The 27,529-nt window shown below is 43.5% G+C and overlaps 1 protein-coding gene and 1 long non-coding RNA gene across 2 annotated transcripts in view; both read right to left on the bottom strand.

Annotated features, from left to right (window-relative positions):
* RAPGEF6 (Rap guanine nucleotide exchange factor 6) overlaps nt 1-27,529 on the bottom strand; it is a 115,134-nt gene that overhangs the window by 47,972 nt on the left and 39,633 nt on the right. Inside the window, exon 8 of the mRNA XM_029962944.1 lies at nt 24,853-24,996. Coding sequence (XP_029818804.1) covers nt 24,853-24,996 — 144 coding nt within the window. The remainder of the gene's footprint in view (nt 1-24,852; nt 24,997-27,529) is intronic.
* On the bottom strand, nt 3,662-5,489 carry LOC115307774. Its single transcript, XR_003916144.1, has 2 exons — nt 5,439-5,489; nt 3,662-4,367 (listed from the first exon to the last, which is right to left on the bottom strand). It is a non-coding gene; the product is annotated as an uncharacterized LOC115307774 (long non-coding RNA).

The following is a 27,529-nucleotide window of genomic DNA, read 5'->3' as shown; positions in this document are numbered from 1 at the left end:
CTCTGAGAAGGACACTAAAAATGATGGTCAGCCTGAGGACAGCCTTCCTTTATGTGCTCCTCAGGAAGGGTTTGCTAAAAATAAAGGCTCTGGAAAGTCATTGCAGAGGTTAAATAGAGAGAAAGGCAACCACAGAAGTCATGAGCAAAGTTCTATCACAGGACAGCTAAACGGACTTTTTTCTTTTTTATTCTCCACTTTTTTTGATGGAAAGGAATCATTAGAACCTCTTTTGGCACAGAGACCATGCCCTTCATCCTGCATTTCCACAGTGATTTAGTTTTGGATTTGCTGGTATCTTTACCCTGTGGAAAAGGCACATCTTTGTGTTCATGCCACAAGTTTTGAAAATACCTGTCACTGTGTCCTGTTACACTTGGGATAACCAAAAAACACAGGCTGAAAAGGCACAGACAACATGAATTTGCAAAATAGTCTTGACAGAGACACAAGACCTATGAGTTATCTTTTTCTGCATGTGAAAGACGCTTCACCATCGTGTTTCACCCTGCAGTAAGTGGTATGTTTATTAAACATATTCAGAAACATCCCACAATGAGGGCAGTGGCCAAAGGACTCATCATCAGAAACAAGATTACTAAAGGAAGTACAACCTGCATAATTCTCCTGGTGTACAGCATCCATTCCAAACTCAAATTAATGGAAAGAAAATGTATAACAGGCAACCAAAAGGTTTGCCTCATTCTGTTTTTGGTGCTCCTTGATAGCAAAGTTTTTTATCAGTTCTTCTGGATCCCCACATGGATGTTTACAACCAATCGATCCAGTCTGGACACGGGAGAAGCATCAGCTTCTGAGGGAACAGTCTGTCCTCTTCCAGGCTGTGTAAGCAAATTTTCTGTCCTTGGTTTTACAGATTGTCAGTAACCTTATACCTTATTTGCTTTTCTGAAGTTGCCTGAAATGTTGCCAGCGAGAATAATATTCAGAAACAACACGGGATTTATTTTCCATGGAACACCCGAGGCCCGGCACAGCCCTGTGGTGTCGGAGCTGCCGTGGAAAAGCCCCAACCCACCATCCCACTGCTGGCACCAGCTCTCCAAGACAAACAGCCCCAAAGTTAAGGCACATATATCCAGTATTTTGTTTATTGCTTGAGGTTTTCCATGAAGAGGTTTGCACTGCTTTAAGCTGGAACCATTAACACGTGCTCAGGGCGTAGTTGTGACGGCACTGGGTAACCTCAGCTTTAGGAAACACTCCTGCTCCGCCTCCAGCACACCCAAGTGGTTTAGGGACAGCAATTTGCCTTTCTCAGATGACACAGAAAGTCTGCTCTGTTACAAACTGCCAGCTAAAAAAAAAAAAAAGGTATATTTGCCTTCAGCCTTAAACCAAACTGCCAAACTAAAGAGACCACTTGAGCAGGATCCTCCGAACCAGAAGCTCCCACCTCTCCCTTTCAGTGTCTACATCCTTCCAGTCTCTTCTTACGCCATTTTCTCTTTGACACCCTTGATTCAACACCTTCCACAGACTTAATATTGAATTAGTTCTGCCTGAATTTCTCCCTTTTAATTCCCATTTGCGCTTCCAGCCTTTGCATCCTCCCATTTTTTGGCAGCCCTGGGAGCTTTCCTCTTTCTGTTGCAATCTCAGGTACACCTCCAACAACTCTGATTTCCCAAGAACCTACCAAAGCAGGGAAAGCTCTGTCCAAGGAGCTGGAGTTTTTTCTTGGCATCAGTAAATTATTTTAATCATCTCATATATCGTGCCAGTAAATTAACAAGGAACCACCAAAACCCACAAGTTCTCTGAAGTTATTCTGCAGAATTTTCAGTAGCCTTTTTCACAAGGATTTGTATAAATTAACTCTGCTTTTGCTCACCTTTTACATATAAGCTACAATTCTGTTCCAGTTTAAAATACACTTAGAGTTGTGTTAATGGGAGAGGAGAAAGTTGCTCCTCTGAGATACAGAGAGAGGCCACTTAGGTGTCCACAGAGAGGGTAAGATGAGCCCAGCGGAATTAGCCATGCTGACATCAGTCCTCAGCTAACTTAATGCAAACAGAAACATTTCCTCCTTAAAGACCACAGATGGTCCACCAGTGGCACAAAAGCAGCCTTATTCAGATTTTTAAAGAGCAGCAAGGATGTTTGGAGTGGGTTTTTTGTTGTTTTTAAAGCCCACTGATGGTTCAAGGTTTTTCCCCAAGAGGTTCACATAAAATCCTGTAACCTTCAATACCATGATGCAAAGAAAAATGGTGCCTATCCAACTACACAAACTTCACGACATTATTTATTTCAAATCACGTTTCAATTTATTATCTACAGTACCTACCCCAGTTATTATCAGTACTACAGATATGAATCTCAAAGAAATAAGGACCAAGCTGACACCATTCACAATAGCTTTGCAGTGCCTTGAAAACTATCCCTGGAGCCTTCCTAAAATATCTCCAGGCTTACATTAAAATAAAAGAAGCGCACACAACACATATAAAAAAAAATCTAAAAGAATTAATAATCCCCAGAGGTTGTTCTGTGCCTCTGGCAGCCAAGAGCTTTTTGGTCTTCATGGTTCCTACAGCCCATAGAAAATAAAATCCTCTGAAGCATTACGTTTCCTTAGTTACAATAAGGTGACATGAGGACAGAATTTCAACCTAAATTCTGGTGTTGCCTTAAACCACGCATGTAATGCAATTTTAATTTGGTTTTCATATGTCTAAATTATAGATTACTACTATGCCTTAACTCACGATATGTTGAGTGTCTGACACGCAAACAGCTTTGGAGAGAAACGGGTCTGCAAACCCACCTGTGAAAAACTGTACCAGTATTGGTGGGAGCTCCATTATACTGGGAACATCCAGCATGTAAACATAGCTGATGGTTGCAAAAAATGCAACTTAACACAGACCAACTCTTCTCTGGTCCACTCAGAGAGTAACATTTTTTTAAACGCCAACACTTGTGTTTTGTTATTTTGACTATGAAACAAGACATGTTCAAAAAGTGCCATTTTCAGTGCCAGAGATCAAATTTTACTCTGTGTTCTCACCACTGAAAATTAATACATTACAAGAGCAAAAAGAGCCTTTTCTGAATAATTACAGTAGGAAACAAACTGTGACAGGGGCTGGGGATGCTCTGAGTTCCGTGAGGAGCGCAGGAACTCCGGCAGCAGCCCCACGTTTGGGAACTCTCATCCCCAGCCAGTCCTGCAGGGCACATGGAATTCCACATCTACACCGAGCTGCATCTCGACTGAATAATTTATCAGCTCTCAGAGACACGGTTGGTAAAACACAGCGGTGATGACGAGCCCTCTTTACACATCCCCAGGCTGCTCCCTCCTCAATGCAGTGACACGCAGGTGACAACCAGCTCCAGGGACACACCGAGCAGGGCTCCAAGGACGTGGGAGCACAGCGAGCTCACTGATGCTGCCAGCATCACCTCGGAGCCAGGAGCTGGGGAGGGAGGCCCTCAGATCCTGCACATGCTAAAAAAACAACAAAGGAGCACCAATCTCCAGTGCACGTTCTCTTTCTGCATTCATCAAGAAATGCATTCGTGGAAGTGAGAGGGGCAAAACAGGGTGGTCCCAGCTCAGGCTGTAGCTGTAAGGAGAATTGTAACAAAGCAGGCTTAAAACAAACAAAGTCTAGGAGGAAATAAATGAACAGATAGGTATTTATTTGCATATTAAGAGCCAATTTCCCATAAAAACAATACTTCAGGAAAAGGTTTTTTCTGTTGAAAAGCAGTACAATGTGTACTTGCCCTCAACTTTAACATATTATGCACTAGACTATAAGAAATTCCACGTTTTCTAGAGTAAATGGCCACACAGCTCATACTAAACCATTTTTATCTTAACAAACTCTCAAGCAAAAAGTGTGGTTAAAATGTTTCATGGAAGGTATCCTGGAAGCTGTTACAGAAAAGAGAATTGAAACTTTTATCTAAGTGTGAGAAAAATCGTCATTTGTCAGTCCAAGCCTTCACTCTCCAAGTGCTCAGGGATCAGAGTACTGAGGAGCCAAGGGGCTGTGCTCCTACAAATATCATGGAGATTCAAGGCAATCCTTCTGAGCAGGGGATGGAGGGGGAAAAGATCAGAAAACAAGGGATAGGAGAGACCATAAATACTCTGAGGAGCTGGCTGAAACTCCAAAAACTCAAAAGAGGGCTAAATCATGCAACCCAAAGTTCACAGGAGGGGAGAGAAGCATCAGGAGCCAGGAGAGGAGCTCAGGGGGGCAATCCCCCAGAGTGAGGACAGGGTGCTCCACAAGGCTCAAAGCTGGGCTGGAAGCTCCAGGCATGAACAGAGAGAGACTGGAGGGAGATGCAAGGCCAAGGAGAAGAGAAAGGCGTTGTCAAAACTGACAGGAAAAAAAAGAAAGCAAAGGATCAGTTACTCTATTTGCACTGAAAACATTTAGAATTCATCCTACAAGGGCCACTTTCCACAGAAGTGAGTTAGCAAAGACAAGGCTGACATCGAATCCAATCAAGGACACACTATCAAAGCTCTGTTTTTCTTCTAAGGAGCTGAAAATAAACCTTTAATTGCATGAAGGTTTCAACTTAAGATCCTGGAGATCAAACTGATGCCCTTTGGAACCAGAAGATGACGTTACACTGATTTTAGTTATGGATAACCAGAACTTGCATCACGTCCCTCTGAGACAACACCAGAAATAGAAAAGGGACTGAAAAATGACTCCAAGTCTTCTGCACTAACCCAAACACAAACTTCTACAGAGCAAATGTATCTTGTTATTATGCCTCCCGTTATTAGATTTTATCTAAACAGCAGAAAGAGAAGAGTACAGAAGCCTAGAGAAAATAAATTACTGTCTACTGCTGTAAGATAAGTTTAACATGCACCTGGGATCTTGAATGAAACTGTTTCCCTTCAAGAAAAAACATTTTAGAAGCTTAAATGTTAATTCAAAAACTCTTATTTTCTATAAAAAGCACATTATCTCAAAAAGCATCCCTTTTAAATATCCTCTATAGAAACATTATCCAGTCATTCTGTACTTTCCCCATCAGACCCTCCTGCTTCTCAAACAGGGTAACTGTGGATACATTCTAGGCTTGGAAAATTGTTAGGATGTGCATAAAATTTCTATTACAGAAGAATCATATACATCTAAATCATTAAGTTTAAAGCTCTCTTTTATAATGACTTCACAGTGCAGCTACAGTAAAGAGTCCAATACCACAAAGTGCATCACAGACAATTTAACAGAGAAAGTTATGATCAGAATTACAAAGATGATCAGAATCTTGCTGAGATACTTGTGAATCATTTAATTTTTTTGCTTTAAAACACTGCACTGGCATCACAGGAGTTTAGTTCAGTGTAAGTTGAATGTCTCTTGTCCTCACAAACACAACCAGCCTATGGAAGTAGATCTCCACAAACCCGATGCAAAGTCCTCTACCTTCCCTCATCCTCTTCCAGACTCACAGTGGCTTGACAGCTGGCACTGCTTTGATCACTGTTCACCACACTCCTGGCTGCTTATCACCCTCCCCACGTTCCCTCACGGATGCCTGCATCTATTTATCTCATCTCCCACAGTCTATCATTCCAGAAAGGACACAGTCCCCAGGGCAGGGACCACCCCTCATGACGAGCAGTTCTGCCCCTGTGCTGGTTCCTCCAGACACCACTGACAGAGAACAACCATCATCTTCCTGCCAAGGAGATGCTGATCTCTCCCAGACACATTTCCAAGGATCAGCACAGTTCTGAGAAACACATTGACCTCCACGAGGGCACTGCAGAAATTCACCACGCTCACAGTTCTCTCCTCAGTTCAGCCTCCTTTTGGCAGCTCCTGAGGCAGGAGAATAGATTGCACTGATCACTTTACACAAGTCTACTCTGTCCTTTTACCTTCAGAAGCCAAAGGCCACGGAGTCTCTGGGGGATGAGGGCTGGGTGCAGCACCAACCAGTGTGTGCTGTGCCAACTGGTGTGGACACCCCTTGTGCTTGGAGAACATCTTCCCAGTGCCCACGGAGCTCCTGAAGCTTCTCCTCCTCCACAGCCACACCAATTAACCTCCCCAGGCTAAGGTTAACCTTCAGAAGTGTTCTCCTTCATGTACCTTCATGAAAGCTCACCTTTATGATTAGTCATAAGAAATATGACTTCATCTTGCTCTGATTCAATACATGGATCATCACACTGCCACATCCAGAACAGCTGTAATTACAACTGAGTCAAGAGCCCATTTTCAGACTATTGCCCTATACCAGTTTAAAAGCAACTAATTAAAACAATTCTGGGACAGATCCACATAAACCTAAGTTCTAGTTTCAAAATAGTATCTCAAAATACTTGACATTTTCAAATTAAAAGTTATAAACTTGCATATTTAAAATTCTGACATCACTTATTTTGCTGTATTACGTATTATTATAAAACACCTGTCATAGAAACAGATTTTAGTACAAAAGTTAGCTAAAACCAAAATGGAACAAACTCAGATCTAATTCAGCTCATCAGTGTGTTTAATCCTATGCACACTTCTCTTCAGTCACAGAACATCATGAACAGATCTCTTTAAAAGTTGGAAGGGGAATTGCAGGAATTTTGGGGTGCTTTGTGGGGTTTTTCAGAAGGAAATAAAGATGCTTTACCTTTTGTGGGTTTGAAGGTAAAAAACTTTTAGCTATGGATTGGAACGCAAAACCTGTTAACGGGTTCTCATCAGCCATCAGAAAAAAAAAAAAAAGAAAGAAAACCCAAACCTCCCCCTCCCCAACATTTTATACCATTTCATTTATGATTAATAACTGAGTGGTTAAATGGCTTGGGTGGTGGGGCAGCAATCTGCTGGGTATTGTCCACAGAGCTGACACAGGGGTCAAAAAATCTATTTTATATTATTATTTTACCCCTGTCAAGCTCTTATTCGAGCACACGGTTTCTTTTTTGTGGTTTCTCACTTCAGCCCAAACTCTATGGAAAGAGCAATCCCAGCTGAAGCACCAAGGTGACTAAGCATTCCTTAAGCAGTATTACAACATTCAAACCTCCTTAATAAGGGCAGTGCAGGTAAGCCAAGCTTAAGTAAACTCAGCCTTTCATAATTAATGTCTGCAGAGTAGGAAGGGAAAAAAAAGAGAGCCATGGATGATGCTACAGAGGCCAGGATTTGCCAGCAGAACTCGGAGGTGAGGAGCCACAATTACTGCCTGAGGACACAGAGCCCACCCACCCTGCAAGACCACCAGTACCTGCAGCTCCACTTCACCTGACAACAGGCTGGACTCAGGACATGGAACAGGCAAATGCAGCCACCCCAACACCCAGGTATTGCCATGCTGGCTTTGGTAGCCACACAGGAACACCCCAAACCCAGCACCGCTGTCACCCCACACACTGCCAGCTGCATTCACACATTATCAGACACCAAAACCAGAGGGGAAACCATCCTGGACGGGGCTCCCACACGCCCAGCTGGCTTCTCCCTGTGCCCTTCCACACTGGCATGCCACTGAGACTCTAAACTTTTTGGGATCAAAGTCAAGAGCAAACCTCCTGCTCCAAAGTCAGTGCTGCATCTCGCACTGCCCAGAGCTCAAGGGTTTTGCCCACTGCCTCCAAACCCTCATGGTTCCCACATGCCAGAAAGTTGCCCAGTCTTTATTCTAGCCTTCAGATATAAACTAATAATAAATAATAATTAAAAAAAGGAATATATGCCTGGCCTCAGGTTTGTAAGGCAATTCCCATGTCTTAGGTAACTACTTCTTGGGGTTATCTCTACTAAAACACCAGGAACTCAGCTGAGCACACCATACAGTGAGAGTCTGATAAATAGTGTATTTTTTAATTTCTTTAAAGGCTTTTATCTCAAAAGGTGGGTTTGCTCGAACGTTCTAGCTTTCATTAGCTCCTCTGAAAGAAACACCCTTCCCTCCCCAGTTTCACAGAAATACTGCATTCTCAGACACACAAAATAATTTGGGTCCTTTAAAGCTAATTGTAATTACATAGTTCAGCTAAATAATTAACCAATTCCACGCTGCTGCACAAAGGAAACAAGCAGTACAGCTTCACACAGCTTGGAAATTAGAACATCAGTGGGTTTGTATACCAATATTTTCAAGTTAGCAAAATATGCCAGCAGTTATAAAAATGTTACACTTCAATAACACTCGCCTCACATTTATAGGCTAAAGAGCAAGCTTTACACATCTCATGAGCAAATGGCATTTTTTATACTTGCTGTTAAATTTGCCATCTATTCATGCATAAAACAATTCCACAATTTCAAGGTCCTCCCTTCCTGTTTAGAAATGATTCCACAAGAATAGTTCATGCACAGCCAGGATTCCAGCATCTCCAACCCAGCGTGCTGCTGGGATGAGAAGGGAACACTCAGACAGCACCAGGGCTGTCAATACATGTCACAGAAATGCAGCACAGACAAAATCTTACTTACTTTGGAGGCCCAGGGCTGCAGACAGTTGGCGTAACATCGAACAAGAAAAGCCATTTCTTAGGCTGGGGGAAAAAAAGTTTCCTTTCTCAAATAAAAGCCACAGGGGGGGTTAAAAAAAAAAAAAAAAAAAAAAAAAGAGAGAGAGAAAACCCCCTTCTGCTTTCTCTTTAAAAATCATAAACCAAAGCAGCAAATGTACATATATGCAACTTCTCAGGCTTGGATTTCACACTGAATTCGATTACAGCTTCCACTAGATCTGAGGAGTTTTCAGTATTGCAGGGAGTTAGCAGCAGCAGCAATTCCTATAAAAATGTTCCAGTTTTAACAAGCACATAAATTCAAATCAAAATGTTTCCTAGCTTTTCAAATACAAATGTCCATACGTTCCCCCAGGCAAGAGGCATGCACCCAAAAAGTGCCGCTAAAACTGAATTAATTCAGAAATGGATTAGAACTGCAGGTTAAAGCAACAATACATTGAAAGGCGAGATATGAATTCTTCAAATTTCTTTTTTTCTCTTCTAAAATGCATTTACAACTGGCTTATCTTCAGGTCCACTTTTCAGAAACTTCATATTCATATCGTAGATGAAATTTTGCAAAGGTTCTTCAGCATCTTAGGCAATTCAGGAATCCCACATCCTGGATATTAAAGTTTCTTCTTTATACTCTTGTCCATCATAACTGCAAAAATTGAATTAGCGTCCGGACCGTAGCTCCAGGATATCTGCTCTAACAGGTTTGCACTGTGGAATGCATTAAAAGCCTCTGCAATACAAACCCTTTCCTCTTTTGCAACCCCCCTCCTTTTTTTTTTTTTTAATGCAGTTTACAACTCTGCAGTGTTGCTCAGTATTCTAATGCCTCAGTCAGATAGCACGGCTAATCCACGCCTAGCTTTGCCAATTAAAACATTTCTGTAATGCCCAACAAAACAGGACGTCCATGGCTACAGCAAGGCTGACTGCCCGAGTCCTAATTCCTACTATCTTTGCTTTGCTTCTCAGCAGCTCCCTCAGGAGAAGCTCCCATCGATTGGATGCTCCGCAGCAAGATGAAATATCTAATAAGGAGGAAAGAGAGTGGGAGGGGAACGGAGCTAAAAGGATGACATCACCTGTATAGAAAGCCTTTAGAAACTGCATTAGATCAACTGGCTACTGGATCTGCAGATGCAGCCAACAGAGCATCTTTACTGACCTAATATAAACACACATATCAGTACAACAACTGCTCAGCAAACACCCCGCTCCACAGCAGCTTTTATATCATTTTAGCATCTATTCATGGATGTGCTGGAACTCTGATTATTCTTCTTTTTCTAAATCATTTTTTTTTCAAAATTAATCACATGCATCTACTAACACTTTCAGCAGCATTTAGGTGGATTATTTCTTATCTTTGCACCCAAATCTAGAAATAATTAAAATAAATATCTGCAGCTATTCACATGCACACACAGATACACACCCATCATCAGCTCACAATAATTTCTGCTTTTATGTATGTGTGTCACACAAGAGCCTCAATATTTTTATCTCATCCTATACACTCGTTAGGAGATTTTTGTCTAAAATAAGAAGTCAATTTCTTACTGAAAGGTGATGTTTATAATCCTCATAATTTTAAGGGTTTTCAAGCTGTCTTTAAAACTTTTGGTAGGTGGGGTTTTTTTCCTCCCTCAATCAAGACCGATTATGTCTCTAACCCCAACTGCCTTAATTCTGCAGAGTCAATTCAGTTTTATAATCTCTTTTTTGCAACTAAAAACTGATATATCTGCAAGGAGCTTAGTGTCTTGGATGGCAGCCCAACGTGCTGGAGAGCTGCTCCAAGGAAGCACGTCCGAGATCCCACACCTTTGAGCCGGGTCCTCCACAATGCTCTCGGTTCCTAGAAGGCAAATGACTTCTGCTACTGCGCAGGGGAGGAAAGGAGGGAGGGGACAGGGAGGGGGACAGAGGCTGCTGGCTCTGTTAAAGCCATTATTTTGTACTCTGGATCATTTACTTCATCCACAAGAAGGTGCACTCACTGTTCCCGTTTTCCCCCCTCTTTGGAAAGAATTTCCACCGCCGTACATCGCATTATTCCCAGTTTGCATCACACTCTAGGGTACTTCCCCAAAATAAAACTATCCCAGGATGGCCACGCTTCCCATGCTGCCAAGGGGTCCCTGGTGGCAGTGAGGGCCAAAAATCCCTTTTTTTTCTTTGCTTGCTTGCTTATTTTTGAATATTGAATCAGGCAGTTTGAGGCAATCCACAGAAAGCTCTTTTCCATCTACTGTGCCAAGGGACATGTGGAAGAAGATTCTCACATTTTTGAAGCCAAGTTGTACCAACAGGACACCACTCTCCATCTCAAACCAGCAGCTCCTCAGCAGTCATCCAAGAATTGAATTCTTCCCAAATAATCATAGAATCATAGAATATCCTGAGTTGAAAGAGACCCATGAGGATCATCAAGTCCAACAGTTATGATGGGAACTGCACCTTAACTAAGAAAGACCTTACCCTGGAGCCTTCTTTGGTCTTAAAAGAAAAAAATTGGCATCAATGTCTGAATTTACTCAACCTCTATCAGACAACAAAAATAATATGCAGCAAGGGTCCATAAACAGTACTGGGTTTAATTTGTATTTAAACATAAAGGACAATCTGAACTTAATTCCTGAGCTTGCAAAATTTGCAAACACGAAGTCTGATTTTTAAAAGCTGAAAGCATTTTAATTAGAGTTTTACAATGCACTACAGAGCTATACAAATAGCTGTTTCTCTTACTGTTTTTTCAGTACTGAACAATAGGCTGGATATGTCAGCTTCATCTTACACATGACTGTATTGTGCCCTTTCTAATAATTCGTTAAATTGTATTTAAAAGCACCTTAAACATCCTTAATGCTACAGAGATAAATCTTCAGCAGCAATGAACACCCAAATACTTTTATGCTGTGCTACCTATATTATAATTAGCATGATCACCATTTACCTCAAGGAGAAAAGAAAACCCACCCAGCCAAAGGAACCCTCTCCCTGCCTGCCTGCCCCCGATAGCTGTCGGGGCACATCTCCCCCTCCCTCTGCATTGTGCAGCAAACCCAACCCACCGCACATTTTGGCACGGATGCCATATTTTACAAGTACTGTAAACACCAGCTCAATAATGGGAACAAAATTCTATTTCCTTCTAGTTTTTGCCTTTAAGTGCAGATGACATCATCCCTGTGGCCGTGCCGCCAATGAGCGCGCCGGGGGTCCCGGGGGGCTGCAGCGCAGCCCTGCCCGCCCAGCCCCGGGCGGGGGGAAAACCTGACCTACTTCCACACCCCGGCTTTTGGGGCATCCCCCCCCACCCCTTTCTGCTTTCATCCCTTTCTTTATTTATTTTAACACATGCCTCTCTGCAGCCCCGGCTCCCTGCAGCACAAGGCTGTGTTTTTATAAATCGTCTGTTTAATGACAAATCTCAAAACTGGAACAATTCTGAGATGAAAAAAAAAAATCTGATACAAAGGTTTTGTAGTGATCACAATCAAAATACTTGTGAAGGGCTGCAGCACCGAGCAGAATCACAGTCAGAAAATCTCCAGTCACATTTTAAGGCAGAATCCAAGTTTTCAGAGAATCTTAGGGAAAAAGCAGTCTGCAATCTCTGAATTAAAGGTGGTCTTTGTTCCTTAACACTGATTTATTTCCATGCTGAAATACCACTCCATACATTTCTCTGCATCATTCCCTTTATCCTCCCATAATGCTACCTGAATCCTCCTGACTGTTAACCAAATCTGCCCATTCTAATTGTCTAAGAAGAGTAAGTCACTGAAAAATGGGATGTTTTTAAAACGATAGTAAGGCCTTCCATAATTTAAAGGCTAATTTAAACGCGTGTTCAGTTCAGCAGGATTAGAGCCCTCTCTCATTTAAGGACACCACAAATGCAAGTCCTGCACAGCCAGGGAGAACCCACAGCCCCCAGCAGAAGGTACCCCAGGAACAGCACAACTTGATCAATGAGAGGGAGAAAAGCCCTTTGTGCAGGGCCAGCGGGGAGGAGGGTGATGGTCTCAAAGGCATCGTGGCCCTGGCTGATGAGACAGGAGCCAGCCAGCTGAGGGGCCTGGGTCTGCAGGCTGGGCTTGAGGACTCCTGTCCTTTTGTCCTCAGAGCCAGGCGGTTGCTGACGCACTGTCCCTGCCACGCTGTCCCTGCCACGCTGTCCCCGCAGTGCTCAGCCACCAGCAGACACCTTCCCTTGCCACCCCCATTTTAGTCCAGCACCTCCAGTCACATCCTGACTCCAAACCCATGGTGGGGGCTGGGGTAGGAGACTGGCTGCTCGAGAAGTGATCTGTCACCGCTCACACTCGGGCAAAGATGTTTCAGGCTAAAATAATTCATTTTAATACAGTTTTGTGAGCGGGAATTGCCGAACGCAGTGGCATAATGCAGAAATATTTTAGCATTAAGGGCACCTTCATCGAGAGGTTATTTCCATAGATCTGAGTACTTTAAAGCTTTTTGGACAGGCAGGCAATGGGGAGTGAGGGGTTCAGGAGGCAGAGCCAGCTGCAGCCCCTGCCATGCTGGCACAGCTCGCTGGATTCGGTGTCACTGCCATGCTGCTCCCAGTTCTCCCCACCACTGAAATTAAACACCATAAATGATAAGGGATAAAGAAAAGAGAATACAACCCTCCACCCTGTTCCTGACCCTTTTAGGAAGAGGAGGCAGGGAAAGCAGCACCCTGGGCTCCCCTTCCCCTCCAGGGTGACATTCTGTGGTGCCATCGCATCCCTACGTACATCACTTTCCACAGCAGCTCTCGCTAACAGGCTGCAGAAAAATCCTACCCAAAGATCTGTAGGACTCATAAGTAGTATGAAAACACGATCCATCCTAAGGGAAGGAGCGAGGGAGAGGAGGGGGGGAGCGGGAGAGGGAGGGCAGAGACTGTCATCATCCCTGAAGTGATGTAAGCTTCTAAATATAGCACCAGCAACACAGGAGGAACAATAAAAAGGCACCATGGATTGGATTTCTCCGTCGCTTTCGCACTACCCCGACCATCTTTTTACAGCTGCCGCGTTAAGCAGGGAAAGGTCATCTCCTACTTGCAGCGACGCAGATTTATATGGTGTATAATACTTTCTTAAACATGTTTATAAATTGCAGCTCTCCCCTGCAGCTCTGTCTCGGCACACACGCTCTGCAGAGCCGGGCAGAGCATGATCCGCATGGCAAACAGGGATAGCAGTGGGGGGGAAGGGGGAAGCCCCCTCTGCTACAGACTCAAAGTTCCTTGCTAGGGTTTGAGCTGAGGTGATTCACACCACGCTCCTCCCTTCCTGCCTGCCATCTCATCTCGGCACAGGGTGGGGAAGTCTGGGAAGGTATGCAACCCAAAAATCCCTGGTGATGAAAAGGTAGGGATACCAACCACACAGGGTCAGTTCGTGGGATTGAATCCACCCAGAGACACTGAAAGGACGAAATCTCTAATACCCCACGGCAAAATTTTCCAAACACGTTCAGAGTTTTGCTCACTAAACACACCCTCAATCTAGTCTCAAAACTGACATCACAGCCCAAACCTAACACAGACCTGGCCGTGATTTCCTCATCTGCCACCAGCCTGGGAAGCCAGGAATACACAAAGCCTACCAAGATACATATCTTCTCATCCCCCAAAAGTTGATATGAAAGCCAATACAAAATACCGCTTTTTGTTCCCCCATTTATTAAAATGTTAAATCTCAAGTTAAACCAAACAGATTAAGACTATTTAGGACAAAAAGTACCAGCACACCTCTCACAAGAAAAAAGGTCTCTGATTAAATGACCTTGAGAATAATGCATTAAGTTCACAGAAGATTTTAAAAAAAAAATCATTAAAATGCCACTTCCAATATTTCTTCTGTCTTTTTTCTTGAGGATTAACACTAAACTGGACACCTGCAGGCAGGAAGTGGGGAGGGATCTGACTCCTCCTACCAAATTTCAAAATTCCCCTCTAAGCAAGGGTGACTTTGAACAGTCCACTCTCATTAGCGGTCAGTGCATCCAGCTTGACGAGCATATGTGACACGAGTACCATCACAGGCACAGCATCTCATGGACACTGCTGTCCCAGGAATAGTCCTGTGTCTGGGAGGAGTCCTACCCTGTGTCTGGGAGGAGTCCTACCCAGACAGACTTGCCTGGGCTCGGGCATAACTTCATGCTCAGACAGCTCTGCTGTCCCTGGACCAGGCTGGGACCAGCCCGGCTCAGTATCAGAGTGAACAGGTATAATGGGGTGGGTGAGGCACTCAGGGTCTCCAGATCCCAAGATGTGGATGCCCAGATCAGCCACGCTGGGGAAGCACAGTAGAGACCCTAAAGCAGTTCTGCAGGGCTCCCCTCATCAGGTGGAGCATCACAGTGCCCTGATGCCCAAACTTTCTCATTTTCTCATACAATCCAACCTTATGACCTTTAAAAATGGAAAGCTGAGTATGCTCTGAGAAATTTTTCCCCACCATCATTTGGGGTCCCTTCCTCCACTGAGGGCAAAACAGCAGGAAAAGCCCAGCTATTCTCACCTAGTGAGAACTGATCTTAACAGATAAACCAAGGGGGTGAGCGTGATGCCATACCTGCACACCACGATGACAAACCACAACTGCTAACCAGACTTGAAAGAAAACAAAACCAAAATCATACAGCCAACACAAGCATCGTGGCTACATTACCTCAAACTAAAAACTTCATCATATGAGAACAAGACTTAAACTCAGTGATAGAATGCAACTCTGCCTTGCAAGAACAAAGTAAGGATCAATGAGGAATTAAGACAGAGCGATGGTATTCAGTCAAGTATTTTATCTGTCAGACATATCCCTATTAAGAAGGATGCCACATATCAAATATAAAACTACAAATGCTGTTAAATGTCATTAGATAGCAATCAGTTCTATGCCAAAACCAAAGATACTCTTCTAGCTATTCTCTTGTACAGGCAGTTGTTTCCATGCCAGGTTTTTCCAAGGAAAACAGGGCACCCAAATGCTTCCATTATGTGCTGACATTTTCTGATGGTGATTTTTATTGGAAACTGCTTAGGATATTCCCAGTCTCTAAGTTGGTCCATGAGGCTTACAAAGAACATGTCTAAGTTGATGTGATTTTCCATATTCTAAATCAGAAATCCATTTTACCTTGAAAACAAAGTTGAAGACAACACCATCACAGCCCTTTGAAGAAGTCCTTCAGCATTATACGACATTCAATCCAACAACTCCAACTTACAACCTTACAATGCTAACATAAAAAAACAACCCTTCACACGACTACTTCTCTCTAAGGCAGGAGAAACCTAAACCCAAGTGAAAGGTTGAGTTGGCTACAAATGAGAATACAACCAGGCTGCTCCTCTTGAGTAGAGCATATTGGACAGAAACAGCCCAGATGGAAGACAGGAAATGAAAACCAGCTCCAAGCACGCCACCATCTCCCTGCACGCAGGCAACCAGCTTGCTGGCTGCTGCCCTGTCGGCTTCCTGCAAGAAGCCACCCAATATGTCACTTCAAGAGACTGAAACAATGTTAAAAACAAGGATCTGACAAAGAGCTGCAACTCAAACACGAGGTTTTTAAGTCTCCAAAAAGACTGAAACCCCTCTCCCCAGTACAGAGCACTGTTCTACCACCAACCCCGAGCGACGCAGTTACGAGCACTGGGCAAAACCCCCACGCATCTGTCTCAGCCTAGTTTGCCTAAGAGGCTGCTCATAAAGAATTAATGGCTTTGGAACTGCCACCCAGCCCCTCAGGGTCCATCAAAACAGAGATTAACTCCCTGATAATGCTATATAAAAGATTTTCTCAGACATCTTCCAAGGAACTGAGTTAATTTCTACCACAGTGTAAATTTGTCTATGTGGTAAAAGGAGGAGGAAGGAACAGATAACTGGCTGTTGTGTGGAGAGCACAGTAATAAGGACTTGAATTCTTGCTTGTTGGGGTGGTAATTTGCAAAATATTTAGAAGTTTCGAAAGGTTCTTCTGCCACAAGCTGGCACAAGAGTACATCCCTCCCACAGCACTGCCAGCACCAGCTCAGGTCAAGGGCTGAGCAGCTCTCCAGTTTGATGCCAGTTAATGGTGTCAGATGATTCCCCTGCGAAGGACAGACTGTGCTCAGGATCTGCTTCCAAACAGTTCCAGGCTTCCTGGTGAAAAGTGTTCAGTTGTACAAACACTGATGTGTTTGGACTGCAAGTAGGAAATAAATGTAAAAATATCCACAAGTTTTTCTTGAATTATCACAAACAAGTGCAGTTCTGCTGCTCTGCTGAGCAGGGGGAGGAAAACACACAAACCTGCTGCAGGACAATGCTGGGGTCAGGGGGCCCATCATCACCCCAGCACATGAGGGGAGAGCAGCTGTACAACTTAGTGCTCATCTTACTCGAGATGGAGAAGGTTTAAAAATGCAGTCTGTGAGACAGGAATCATGGAACAGGCTGGGAGGGATCTTAAAGCTCATCTTGTTCCAACCTTTCTGCCTTGGGCAGGGACACTTTCCACTAGATGAGGTTCCTCCAAGCCCTGTCCAACCTGGCCTTGAAGAGCAGGAAAGATGGGTAATCAGCTGCATTAGCAACCTCCCAGTGCAGCTCTCCCTAACAGCAACTCAGGACCTTGTTCCAGGACCGAAGCCTCAGCCTGGCAGGGCAGGACAGTGTGTGTCCATCTGTCCTGCAGCAGAATGATGTCACATCCCAACATGGTGGCATCACCCACCACCACAGGTTCTCCCACAGGCCATGGGAAGGGCTGTACACGACAGCCAGTAGCCAGATTTCAGTAAATACAGGTGCCTGCTTAAAATAAATCCCCCCTAGTTTCAGTCTGATGTAGTTTCATTTGTGCATCACTCTGAAATGCCGTTACACAGCTGCACATGTCACCTCCAAACTGAGGTGATTCCTGTAATTCACAGTTTATATTTAACCTGCTTGTCAAGCTTGTAAAGTCTTCAGGGAAACTCCCAAAAGTAAGTTTTGAAAACCAACTGTAAGTTTACAGATAAACTGAAGTTGACATGCTGCATTACGTTGTTAGTTTAAAAAAAAATAAAATTTTCATCTGAAAAACCCAGGTTTTCACCAAAGGGCAGTATTTTCATTAAGTATTTTCGTATTTTGTATGCAGTCTATTGAAGTCATTACTCGTTGGAAGCTGCAGACGCTCATTAATTGGTTTGGGAAACACCAGTGGCCTATGGAAATTCCTTGGAAGATTTTTAATGCACGGCACACTTTGAGGATTGGTGTTTTGCTAATGACCACCATAACCAGCGGCAGACTTTCAAGGAGCCCTTGACAGTAACACTGCTGACAAAACGAGCAGACAAAATCAATATGTAAAATAAAATATGAGCGAACATGCATTTGGCAATTCTCCCCTGGCTCTCAAAAGCAGAGGGAAGAGCCCGAGGGCAGCTCAGCAGAGCAGGGCGAGCTCAGGATGCCGAGCACAGGTTCCCATGATGGATGCCAGCAGGACCCTGCCAGAGGTTGTTTCCAGCTCCACCAGTGAAGCAGTAGAATCACAGAATCACGGAATTATTAAGGCTGAGGAAGACCTCTGAGATCATCGAGTTCACCTGCCAGTGCAGCACCACCACAACATTCACCTAATGGTGTCCTCAAGTGCCATATCCACATGTTTTTTGAACACTTCCAGGGATGGTGACTCCACTGCCCTGGGCAGTCTATTCCAGTTTATTCCAGTGCTTTATAACTCTTTCCATGAAGAAATTTTCCCTAACATCCAATCTAAATTTTGCCTGGTGCAACCTGGTTTCCTCTCACCCCATCACTTGTTACCTGGAAGAAGAGACCAATCCTCACCTGGCTATGAGCTCCTATTAGATAGCTGTAGAGAGTGAGAAGGTCCCCCCTGAGCCTCCTTTTGTTCAGGCTGAGCCCCCCCAGCTCCTTCAGCTGCTCCTCAGCCTTGTGCTCCAGACCCTTCCCCAGCTGTCTGGCCTGGGAAAGACACCTCTAGACCATTCATGCTTAAGCACTACCTAATTCACTGGCTCTTCCCCTACCCACAAAGCCCAGCCTAACAGTGATTTCCCCCCCAGAAAGGCGGGGGTTCCATCCCTGTGCCCCTCCCCTCCCCGGCAGACGGGGCGGATGCTGCACCCGCACCCACAGCAACCCACAGGGCCCACGCAGGAAGTGAACACGCTGCAGACACGGCTCCTTCTCATCACAGGGGCGAGGAAAACACTGAAAAGGGCAGGAGTTCAGTGGAGCTGCAGCCAGTGTCAGCACACACGGGGTCCTGTCCTGCAGGGTGCCTGGCTAACGGAGGCACAGAGCTGCTCCTGAGCCCCTGCAGGCTGGGATCACACCAGGCCACACAAAACTAGAGATGGAGACTACGAAAAACCTGCTGTTGTACAAACAAGCTCAGGAAGAAGGAAGCTGCAGCATCTCGTTGCATTACACACCACCTCCAGACAGATATGGACGACATCAATGTCTGTACCCTCTGAGGGCACTGCCAGACATTGGATTTCAGCAAAACCTAAATTCACCTTCGATTCATAGAATCCCAAAATGGCTTGGGTTGGAAATGACCTTAAAGACCATTTAGTCCCAAGGTCCCTGCCATGGGCAGGGACACCTTCACTAGAGCCCGTTGCTTCCGTCCCGTCCAACTGGCCTGGACACCCAGGGATCCAGGGGCAGCCACAGCTTCTCTGGGCAACCTGGGCCAGGGCCTCCCCACCCTCATAGGGAAGGATTCCTTCCCAGCATCCCAATGAACCCTGCCCTCTGGCCGTGGGAAGCCATTCCCCCTTGTCCTGCCCCTCCATCCCTTCTCCAAAGTCCCTCTCCAGCATTCCTGGAGCCCCTTTAGGCACTGGAAGGTGCTCTAAGGTCTCCATGGAGCCTTCTCCTCTCCAAGCTGAACAATCCCAACTCTCTCAGCCTGTCATTAGTCAATGAAATTAAAATTCTGTCGAGCATTTTTTAAAAGCATCAAAAAGAGGAAGTGTGGACATAAACTCAGTAAAAACCAATGAGCTGCAAAGAGAACCATCTTCCAGCTCAAGCAGCACTGATTCCAGCCACTCACAGATCAGCCACAGCCTCATTAAAATTAACTGATATTCCAAAAAAACAGAAGCCAGCGATGCTGTGCCCAGGTTTGGCAAGAGGCAGCTGGAGACATGCTTTAAGTCGGTCTTAGTTGGTTTAGATCAATAAAAGGGACCATTTCAGCAAATTTACCTGCTAGTTAAAAATAGATTATAAGAGACCCACAGTGTTTCACAGCATTTAAAAAGGAAAGGATTAGTAATGGTAAAGCACCTAATGGGTTTGATCCAGCATATTGAAATGTGACTTAATTCCCTCCAATTGTGAGATCCCCCATGCTACCTCCAGCCTCTGACAGGATTACATTAAGTAATGATCAAAGAACAAGAAACCTGCCACTCAAGCAGTCTGCAGTGACAGACTTCTCTGAAGATAAATGCTTCTACAAGGCTCCAGGACAATTTTTACATGATGCAAATATTAAGATACTGCCCGTCAAATGCAATATTATAATAAATCTTTTAAACCTCATGATCCTCTTACAGGAGTTTAAAAAAAAAACCCCTGCATCTCTAAGAAAATGGATTACTAGTAAAGTTTGGTATCAATTTCTTTATTCTGTTCTACAATGAACTAACAAGTTAAAAAATTCAGTATGTTGTCACAACTCTACAGAAATAGGCATTACATCATATGTACACTATTTTTAGAGATACAAATAATCTCCATTTTAAAAAATATCACTGAGAGAACTGTCAAAAATATATGTGGGTAATAAATATGCAGAATAACAGAATGGTTTGGGTTGGAAGAGACCTTAAAGATCATCTCGCTCCAATCCCACTGCCCTGGGCAGGGACACCTTCCACTATCCCACGTTGCTCCTGGGAGCCCTGTCCAACCTGGCCTTGGACACTCCCAGGGATGGGGAGTCCACGACCTCAGATTACTGACCACAGCCATTAATTAGAAAAAAAGATTTGAGTTTACAGGTTTGAGAGTCACACAGAAATTCTTAAACCCCGTTCGGTTTTGAACACTGCATGAATTATAAATGCAAAACTTACTATCTCAGGTTTTATTTTGTACTTGTGAAGATAAATCCTTGAACCATTTACTTTTCTATTACTTGATCCAAGACAAAACAGCAACTTAATTTTTATAAAGCACCAGAGAACTACCATTAAACTATTTTCTTTAAAGCTCTGTTATAAAAAAGTCATCTGCTGTTAGTCTGGCTGCAGTTTTTTAAGCACCTGCTGCATGGGCACAGAATTTTGGGACATAGTTTAACAGAGATGATCACAATTATTTTCTTCTTTTGTAATTAAAAACCACGGTTGCATTATTGATTGGGTTGAGAACTAGACTAAGAATAGAAATGACTCAGTATTTATCTCTGCTGTGATGACCCCAGCTCCTGGATGCTTATCACCACAAAGAAATGCAATCAAGCTAACAGATCAGATCTGAAGCAAGAGCAGGCAGAATTAACACCAGTGGCACATTTCTTCCTAATCTGTTCATTTGGAGCAAGAGTTTTTGCCAAATATGTCCAGCCCCACCTTCCCTACCCCACTCAGGACACCACTGCAGGGCTGATGTGGGAGATGCACAGTTATAAGTGACAAAAATGAAGGCCAGAAATGCCCAGGGATGAAGAGATGGGATGGAATCACGGGGATGCTCAGACCTGCCCCAGGCACACAGAGCTCGGGGCTGTCACCCCCCCAGACAGAGCCCCCTCCTCAGCAGCACTGCTGCTTGGGATCCTGAAAAAGGATTTGCCAAACACACATTTATCCTCAGATCTGCCTGGCTTGTTGTGCTGCAGAAGGGAAAAAATCCCAGCACCAGCAGAACCTCAACACAGCCATGGAGCAGCCTGGAGGGGCAGGAGAGCCCAGGCACCAGGAGAGCAGGGCTGGCACTGCCCACACTGGCACTGCACAGACAGAGTCACATCACTGGGGAGACAGAAACAGAAATACAGACTTGCTCGGTTTGAGGGAGCAGAGAGAGCACTGTCAGCATGTGTTCACTGTGTTTTACTTGGAAGAAAAAAAAAAAAACAATCCAACAACAAAATCCCAACAAACTTCAAAAACTTACTCTGCAGACAACCAGTGCTCTTGTGAGACAACACAGCTATGAACCACAAAAATTTAGTAAAGGCATCTAAATGGCAACTCCTTCACCAAAGAAGTCAATCAGATTATCCCTTTTTACCTTTTTAACATTAGTCCAATCAGCTGAGGGGAGGGAAGAAATTTAAGATACGAAGATATACAGTTAAACTAAGCCCTAGAACTCTCTTAATTAAGAAGCATAAAAGGAAAGAGCTTCAAGGATGGTAACAATAATTTAAAATATTATTTAAAGTATCTGCACAGAAATTTTGGGTTCATGGCCAATCAGGTCTTTCTACAGAACAAGTTCCAGCACTAACAAGCAGGGAGTTCCATGTGAGGAGTAGGTGTAAGTTCATGTCACAACTCAACAGGGGATGTTTTATAAAACATAGATTAACCTTAATCATAAAAATAATCACAGTATATTTAATGTGCAGAGATTTACATTCTAAGGAGTTAATGCAGATTGCATGGATAATTCTCCTTAAAAGCAAACACAAGAAATCTTCTATTTAAGGAAATATTCTGAGCTGAGTCAAAGCAATACTGAATTTCACTACCTATAGGATCTGGGTTTTCTTCAGAAAGCAGAAAACTACTTGTGTGTGAGAGATTAGGCATTTAAGTAAAAACTTAAATGGTGCCATGCTGAGTACTCCAACATCAACCATGGGAGTCCAGCTGGAGTCCCTGCAGAGGTTGGAAAGCTCTGAGCCCTCCCTGAGCACACAGGGCTCACAAAAGGTCCATCAGGACACATTCAGCATCTGTCACAGAGCACTCAGCAACAGGCTGGACAGGGAAATACAACTCTGTGCTCATTCATTAGCATTATGCCAGAGAGGAAATCTGCTGCAGAGTTTGTAAACAGTTTTCCCACTCTGGCAGAAATGTTTTCGCAAGTTCCTGTCAAATGAAAGTTGCACTCAAAAACCCTCTTCCTTATCCTGCTTCCCTGCCTATGGGAGGGGGTTGGAACTACATGATCTTTAAGGTCCCTTCCAATTCAAACCATGCTAAGATTCTGCCATTCTCTCACGGGCTACATCAAGCATTACACTATAAAACCTGTTTGTCAAGGCCTCTGGGAACCAACAGCCATGTTTGAGCAGGCTTATCCAGGTAGGAGTTAAACCCAGGCACAGAACTAACCATACCTCAGAAAAAGTCATTATCTTACCAGTTATGGAAAACTATAGGCACCTAATTTTTATTTACTTGTCACACAGGCAGTTTGGTTATCACATTTTTATTCTGAATCATCTGTTGAGTTACAAATTACTTTTTGCTACCCTGAGTACTGTGAGTATGACACTTTCAAATTAGGAGCTTACAGTCTACAAAGCAAGGACTGGTATTTCAATTCAGGCTGCTAAAAACCCAACAGCTTGCAGATTTGCTAGCAGAGAGGTGGTTGTTTACTCCTTGCCACTTAGCACTCACTCATCCAGGAAAACACTTAGCAGCATTAACAGGACTCTTCTTATATATTCCTAATTAACTGACATTAAAACAGATCTAGGAATGTGCTGTTTGATTTCCATCAAATGATGAGATTATATATATACACACATTCATAGATCTGAAGAAGCCACCAGGTTTGCAATAAGCAAGTGTAGGTGCAGGCCCACGGATGCTCCACATCATTGATAACAAGGAAATAATTCAACATGAAGAAAAATAAATCCACAAGAAGAAAAATCCTAATGAGGACATCATTTGTTGACTCATCACAGTCCCTTGAATGTACCACACCAAGTCCTTGCAGCAATAACTGATAACCTCTGAAATCATTCACAAAGCTGTGTGACTTGGTCTTTCTCAGACCAAAGATGCCAAGTCCCTTGTCACGCACCCCTCCGGGCAAGCACCACAGGTGGCATCAGCTGTTCCTGGGACTCTCCTCCTCTTAGCACTGAAATCTGAGAGTTATTATCTGTGTGCTTATTGACTGTCACAAAACCAAAGAGACAGAGATAGATTCTGTCATACACAGACTGGAATTTAATTCCTAATAAAGCCTTATGTTGGCCTGCCCAGAGCGTCAGGGTCCAACATCTCATTTCTTCAATAACTAATTCAATGGTTTACTAATGATAAAATCCAACACATGTGACAGTTCTAGAAATGAGATGGCAGAGGGTGTTAAACTTCAAGCAGCATATTCTCTTCCTGTCACAGACATATTATTGCTGTGCAAGACCTAAAATCACCACCTGCAACCCAACCACTACCAACATACAGGAAAACCAGCAGTTTATATAAGTTATAAATTCATATCTGAAGCACATATCAGATATTTTGAAGTGTATCAACTGAGAGAGGCTTTGTATCTTTTGGGGAGATGAAAAGGAAGATGGGGAAAAAGGGGAGAAATTGAAATTGACCACTCAGTGTTGGTACTTCAACATTAGTACTGGTTTTCACCTTTGAGTTTCAAAGCAAATCAATGTATCCAGAACAATTATTTTCAATTAAATAATTTGTCTAGATCAGATGTATATCCTGCCACCAAGCAGGAAGTTTGCATGTGAAGAATAATGGTAAAGAGAAAAACCTTCACATAAGCATTGTGGTCATGAAACCACAGCAGTACAAGCCTTCAACACAGTGCAGTTTATAGTCTGAGCTGTTATTTAAGATCAGCAAATGAGCTGCTGTTACTCTTTTTGATGCTTGAACTACCACTATTCTACTTTCAAGCCAGTAAACACGACCAAGTACGACAGTGTTAATGCTGTATTGAACTGCATCTGTGATTAACTCAGTTCTAAATCACAGTTCAAATTTACTAAGGAAAGAAAAGAAACCTACATCCTACATCCAACAATTCCTACATCTTACAAAAGAACTCCATGTAAAACCAAAAAAACCAAGAATGACCATTTCTCTGCCCAGTGAGCATGTTAAGCTTTATTTATAGTGCTTGACCAAAGATCCCTAAACCAAAAAAACCCAGTGTATTTTCTAACTAGTGCCTGAACTTCACCTCCACCTACGGTGTTGAAATCCAAACTACTCCACTGCTCCCCAGCAAAGAGCGGTCTCAGAAAAGACAAGCATGGACTGCTCCACTTCACCAGTTGTGCCAGCAAAAGAAGATGCCAGCAGCCAGGCAGAGCACAGGATGCCAAGGAGCTGGGCAGAGCAGACTCACCGACACGTAGCTGCTGGTGTCCACGTTGTCTGTGATGGTCTGGCGCTCGCCCCGCTGGTTGATCTTCCTGTACCGCCGGCGGGACTGCCGGAGAGGGACCTCTCTTTGCAAGATGTTTTCCTCATTGTCTTTGGAGTTCTCCACCTGAAAGACACGTTCGGGCTCCTGGTTAAACATCCAGTTCTTCCATAGCACCGAGAGCCGGTGGAGCCGTAGGAAGCTCATGGGGAAGGAGCAAACATAAGTTCAGGGCAGTTAAACCCTTCTGGGGAAAACAGCCGCGGGCGTTTCGGAGAACCTCGGCTGCGGGTCTCACAACTGCTCATTACAATGAGCCGGAGGCCACAGTTTCCTTCCAGGAAACAGTGCTTTTAAAAAAAAAAAAAAAGTAAAAAAGGCCCACGTATCCTCTGAAAAATGTCACTCATCAGTAGAAACCCGTCTGCACCCACATGTATCACACAGCACAACTTACACACACTGCTCATTTCAAGCGTATCTTCAACACAGAACTCACCATTTCTTTGTGTATTTGCAACTGGCAAAGAGACTGAATTATATCCCATTTTTATTAGTGTAATTTTTAAAAGCATAACTTATTTCTAGTAACAGTCACAGCTAAACAACTTTAAATATTCCAGCTTTTTATAAATAACTGCTTCATCTATGTCATACTGCTTTCTAATCGCTTCCAGCAGATTATGAAGAAATAACTGGAACTCGGTCCATATCTTAATGTTAAATATTATTTGTGACTAAACATTAAAAATTAGGTAAATGTATCTTGTTAGCAAAAGCCAACATGAAACCTTTTATCTCACTAGTTACAATTTTTTTTTTTCTATAAAAAGCAGTCTCATCCTTTCCCATTTCCTTTTGATGTTTTGGAAAAATATCTCCCAGCAGGAAGCAGAGCAGACATGCATGCAAATAGCTGCAGTGGGCAAGAAGCCTCTCTACAGTGTATTTACTATATTGAGGTTTTTACTATCCTCAGTAGCTTATTTTTATTTTTTTCTGTCTCCAATTTTCACTTGAAAATCCTAAACATTAAGACTTTACTACTGGAACAGGAGAAGAACCTCTGTGTGATCTTACATAGCCCTCACTTCACATACTTGGGTAAATTATCTCAAAATTAAAATTCAAAAGGATAAAGGAAAGAAACCCAGACAGACTTAACAGACAGGAACAGGAAAGCAACCAAACTACCTAAACCATCACAAAAGCAAGATCACATCTACTTTCTACATAATTTTTTCCAAACAGCTAAGTCTGTCTGAGGTCAGAGGAAGGTGCAAGCAGCTGGGTTTGTCTTGTAGGTTATTTTTGATTCCATAGAGAAAAAGAGACATTAACAACACAGGTTAAAGATATAACAGTTAGAAGAGTGAAGCTCACACCACAGTACTGTAGAAAAAAGAAAACAGAAAAGCCAAGTTCCCCCCGCAAGAGACAACCACACTTTTCACCAGAAAAGGTGAAACACAGGCCAGTGACCAAAGCTGTCCAGCTGCAGCACTGTTGTAAGCAAGATGGAACAAGGGAGTAAAAATACAAGGCAGGCAGGCAGAAACACAAAAAGAAATAAAAAACCCTTTTGATCAGGCCATTTAGTATGATCAAAAAATGTAGTGAGATGCTCTATACAGAAGCTTTTCTTCACCCAGCATGAAATACGGATTTCTAGTTAGCAGCAATGGTACTCTCAAATTATACAGAAGGCTTCCCGAGGTCAGGAAGTTTGGTTTGGTACTCATCAAATAACCAAAATGGTACTTGTTTATTTTTTAATGCATTATCCTTTTTTCTCTGCATTCAGTCTTACAAGATCAGAGAAACTAAAATGAGCAGTGACCTTCTCCAACAGAAGAGACTAACCTGGACCTGAGATTGCTGAGGAAGCTGGACAAACTCTTCCAAAACTGATGACTCTCATTATTAGGAAGCCCCAAACTAACAGGTATTTCTAAGACTCAAGTAAAACAAACACTCAGTGAAAGGGGAAATTCTTTTTCTTCCACAGTTCTAACTGAAAACTAAGAAGTGAGCATAAATTTATTATTTGTTAGCACCAAGGCAAAACAAACAAGTGTTGAAAATTGAGAAACTGAGACCACCTGCTTCCTTCAGTTAGTGCACTGCTGTTGACAAAAACAACATGAAAATCAGACACCAGGAAAGATCTCCACACCACAGAGCTCCCAGGTGAGGACCACCAGCACCAACAGTATTTTCAGTCCAGCTGACCATCAGGTTGGGTGCCCTCACTCAGACCTGATTTCAACTGGTTAAAACTAAAAATTTCTGTTAGCAGAGGTGTCATCCTCCTCACTCACCCCCCAGCTGGATGAATACTCCTACAGAGGAATCTGGGGAGAACTGGGCCAGGAGGACCTGGCTGCAACCAGGTTTCCAGGTCCGATGGAAACACTGCCCTGCAGACTGCTTCCCATTATTTCAGTTCCAATACAGAATCATGGAATTGTTAAGGCTGAAAAAGGCCTCTAAGATCATCAAGTTCAACCATTAACCCAGCATTGCCAAGCCCACCACTAAACCATGGTCCCAAGTGCCACATCTGTTAAATCCCTCCAGGAATGGTGACTCCACCTGGGCAGCTGTGCCAGGGCTTGACAACCTTTCCCATGAAAAAATTTTCCCAATATCCAACCTG

The sequence above is a fragment of the Manacus vitellinus genome, unplaced genomic scaffold, assembly GCF_001715985.3.
Source record: "Manacus vitellinus isolate BGI_N305 unplaced genomic scaffold, ASM171598v3 scaffold_51_pilon, whole genome shotgun sequence".
NCBI lineage: Eukaryota > Metazoa > Chordata > Aves > Passeriformes > Pipridae > Manacus > Manacus vitellinus.
This window is presented reverse-complemented; position numbering and strand designations above follow the sequence as displayed.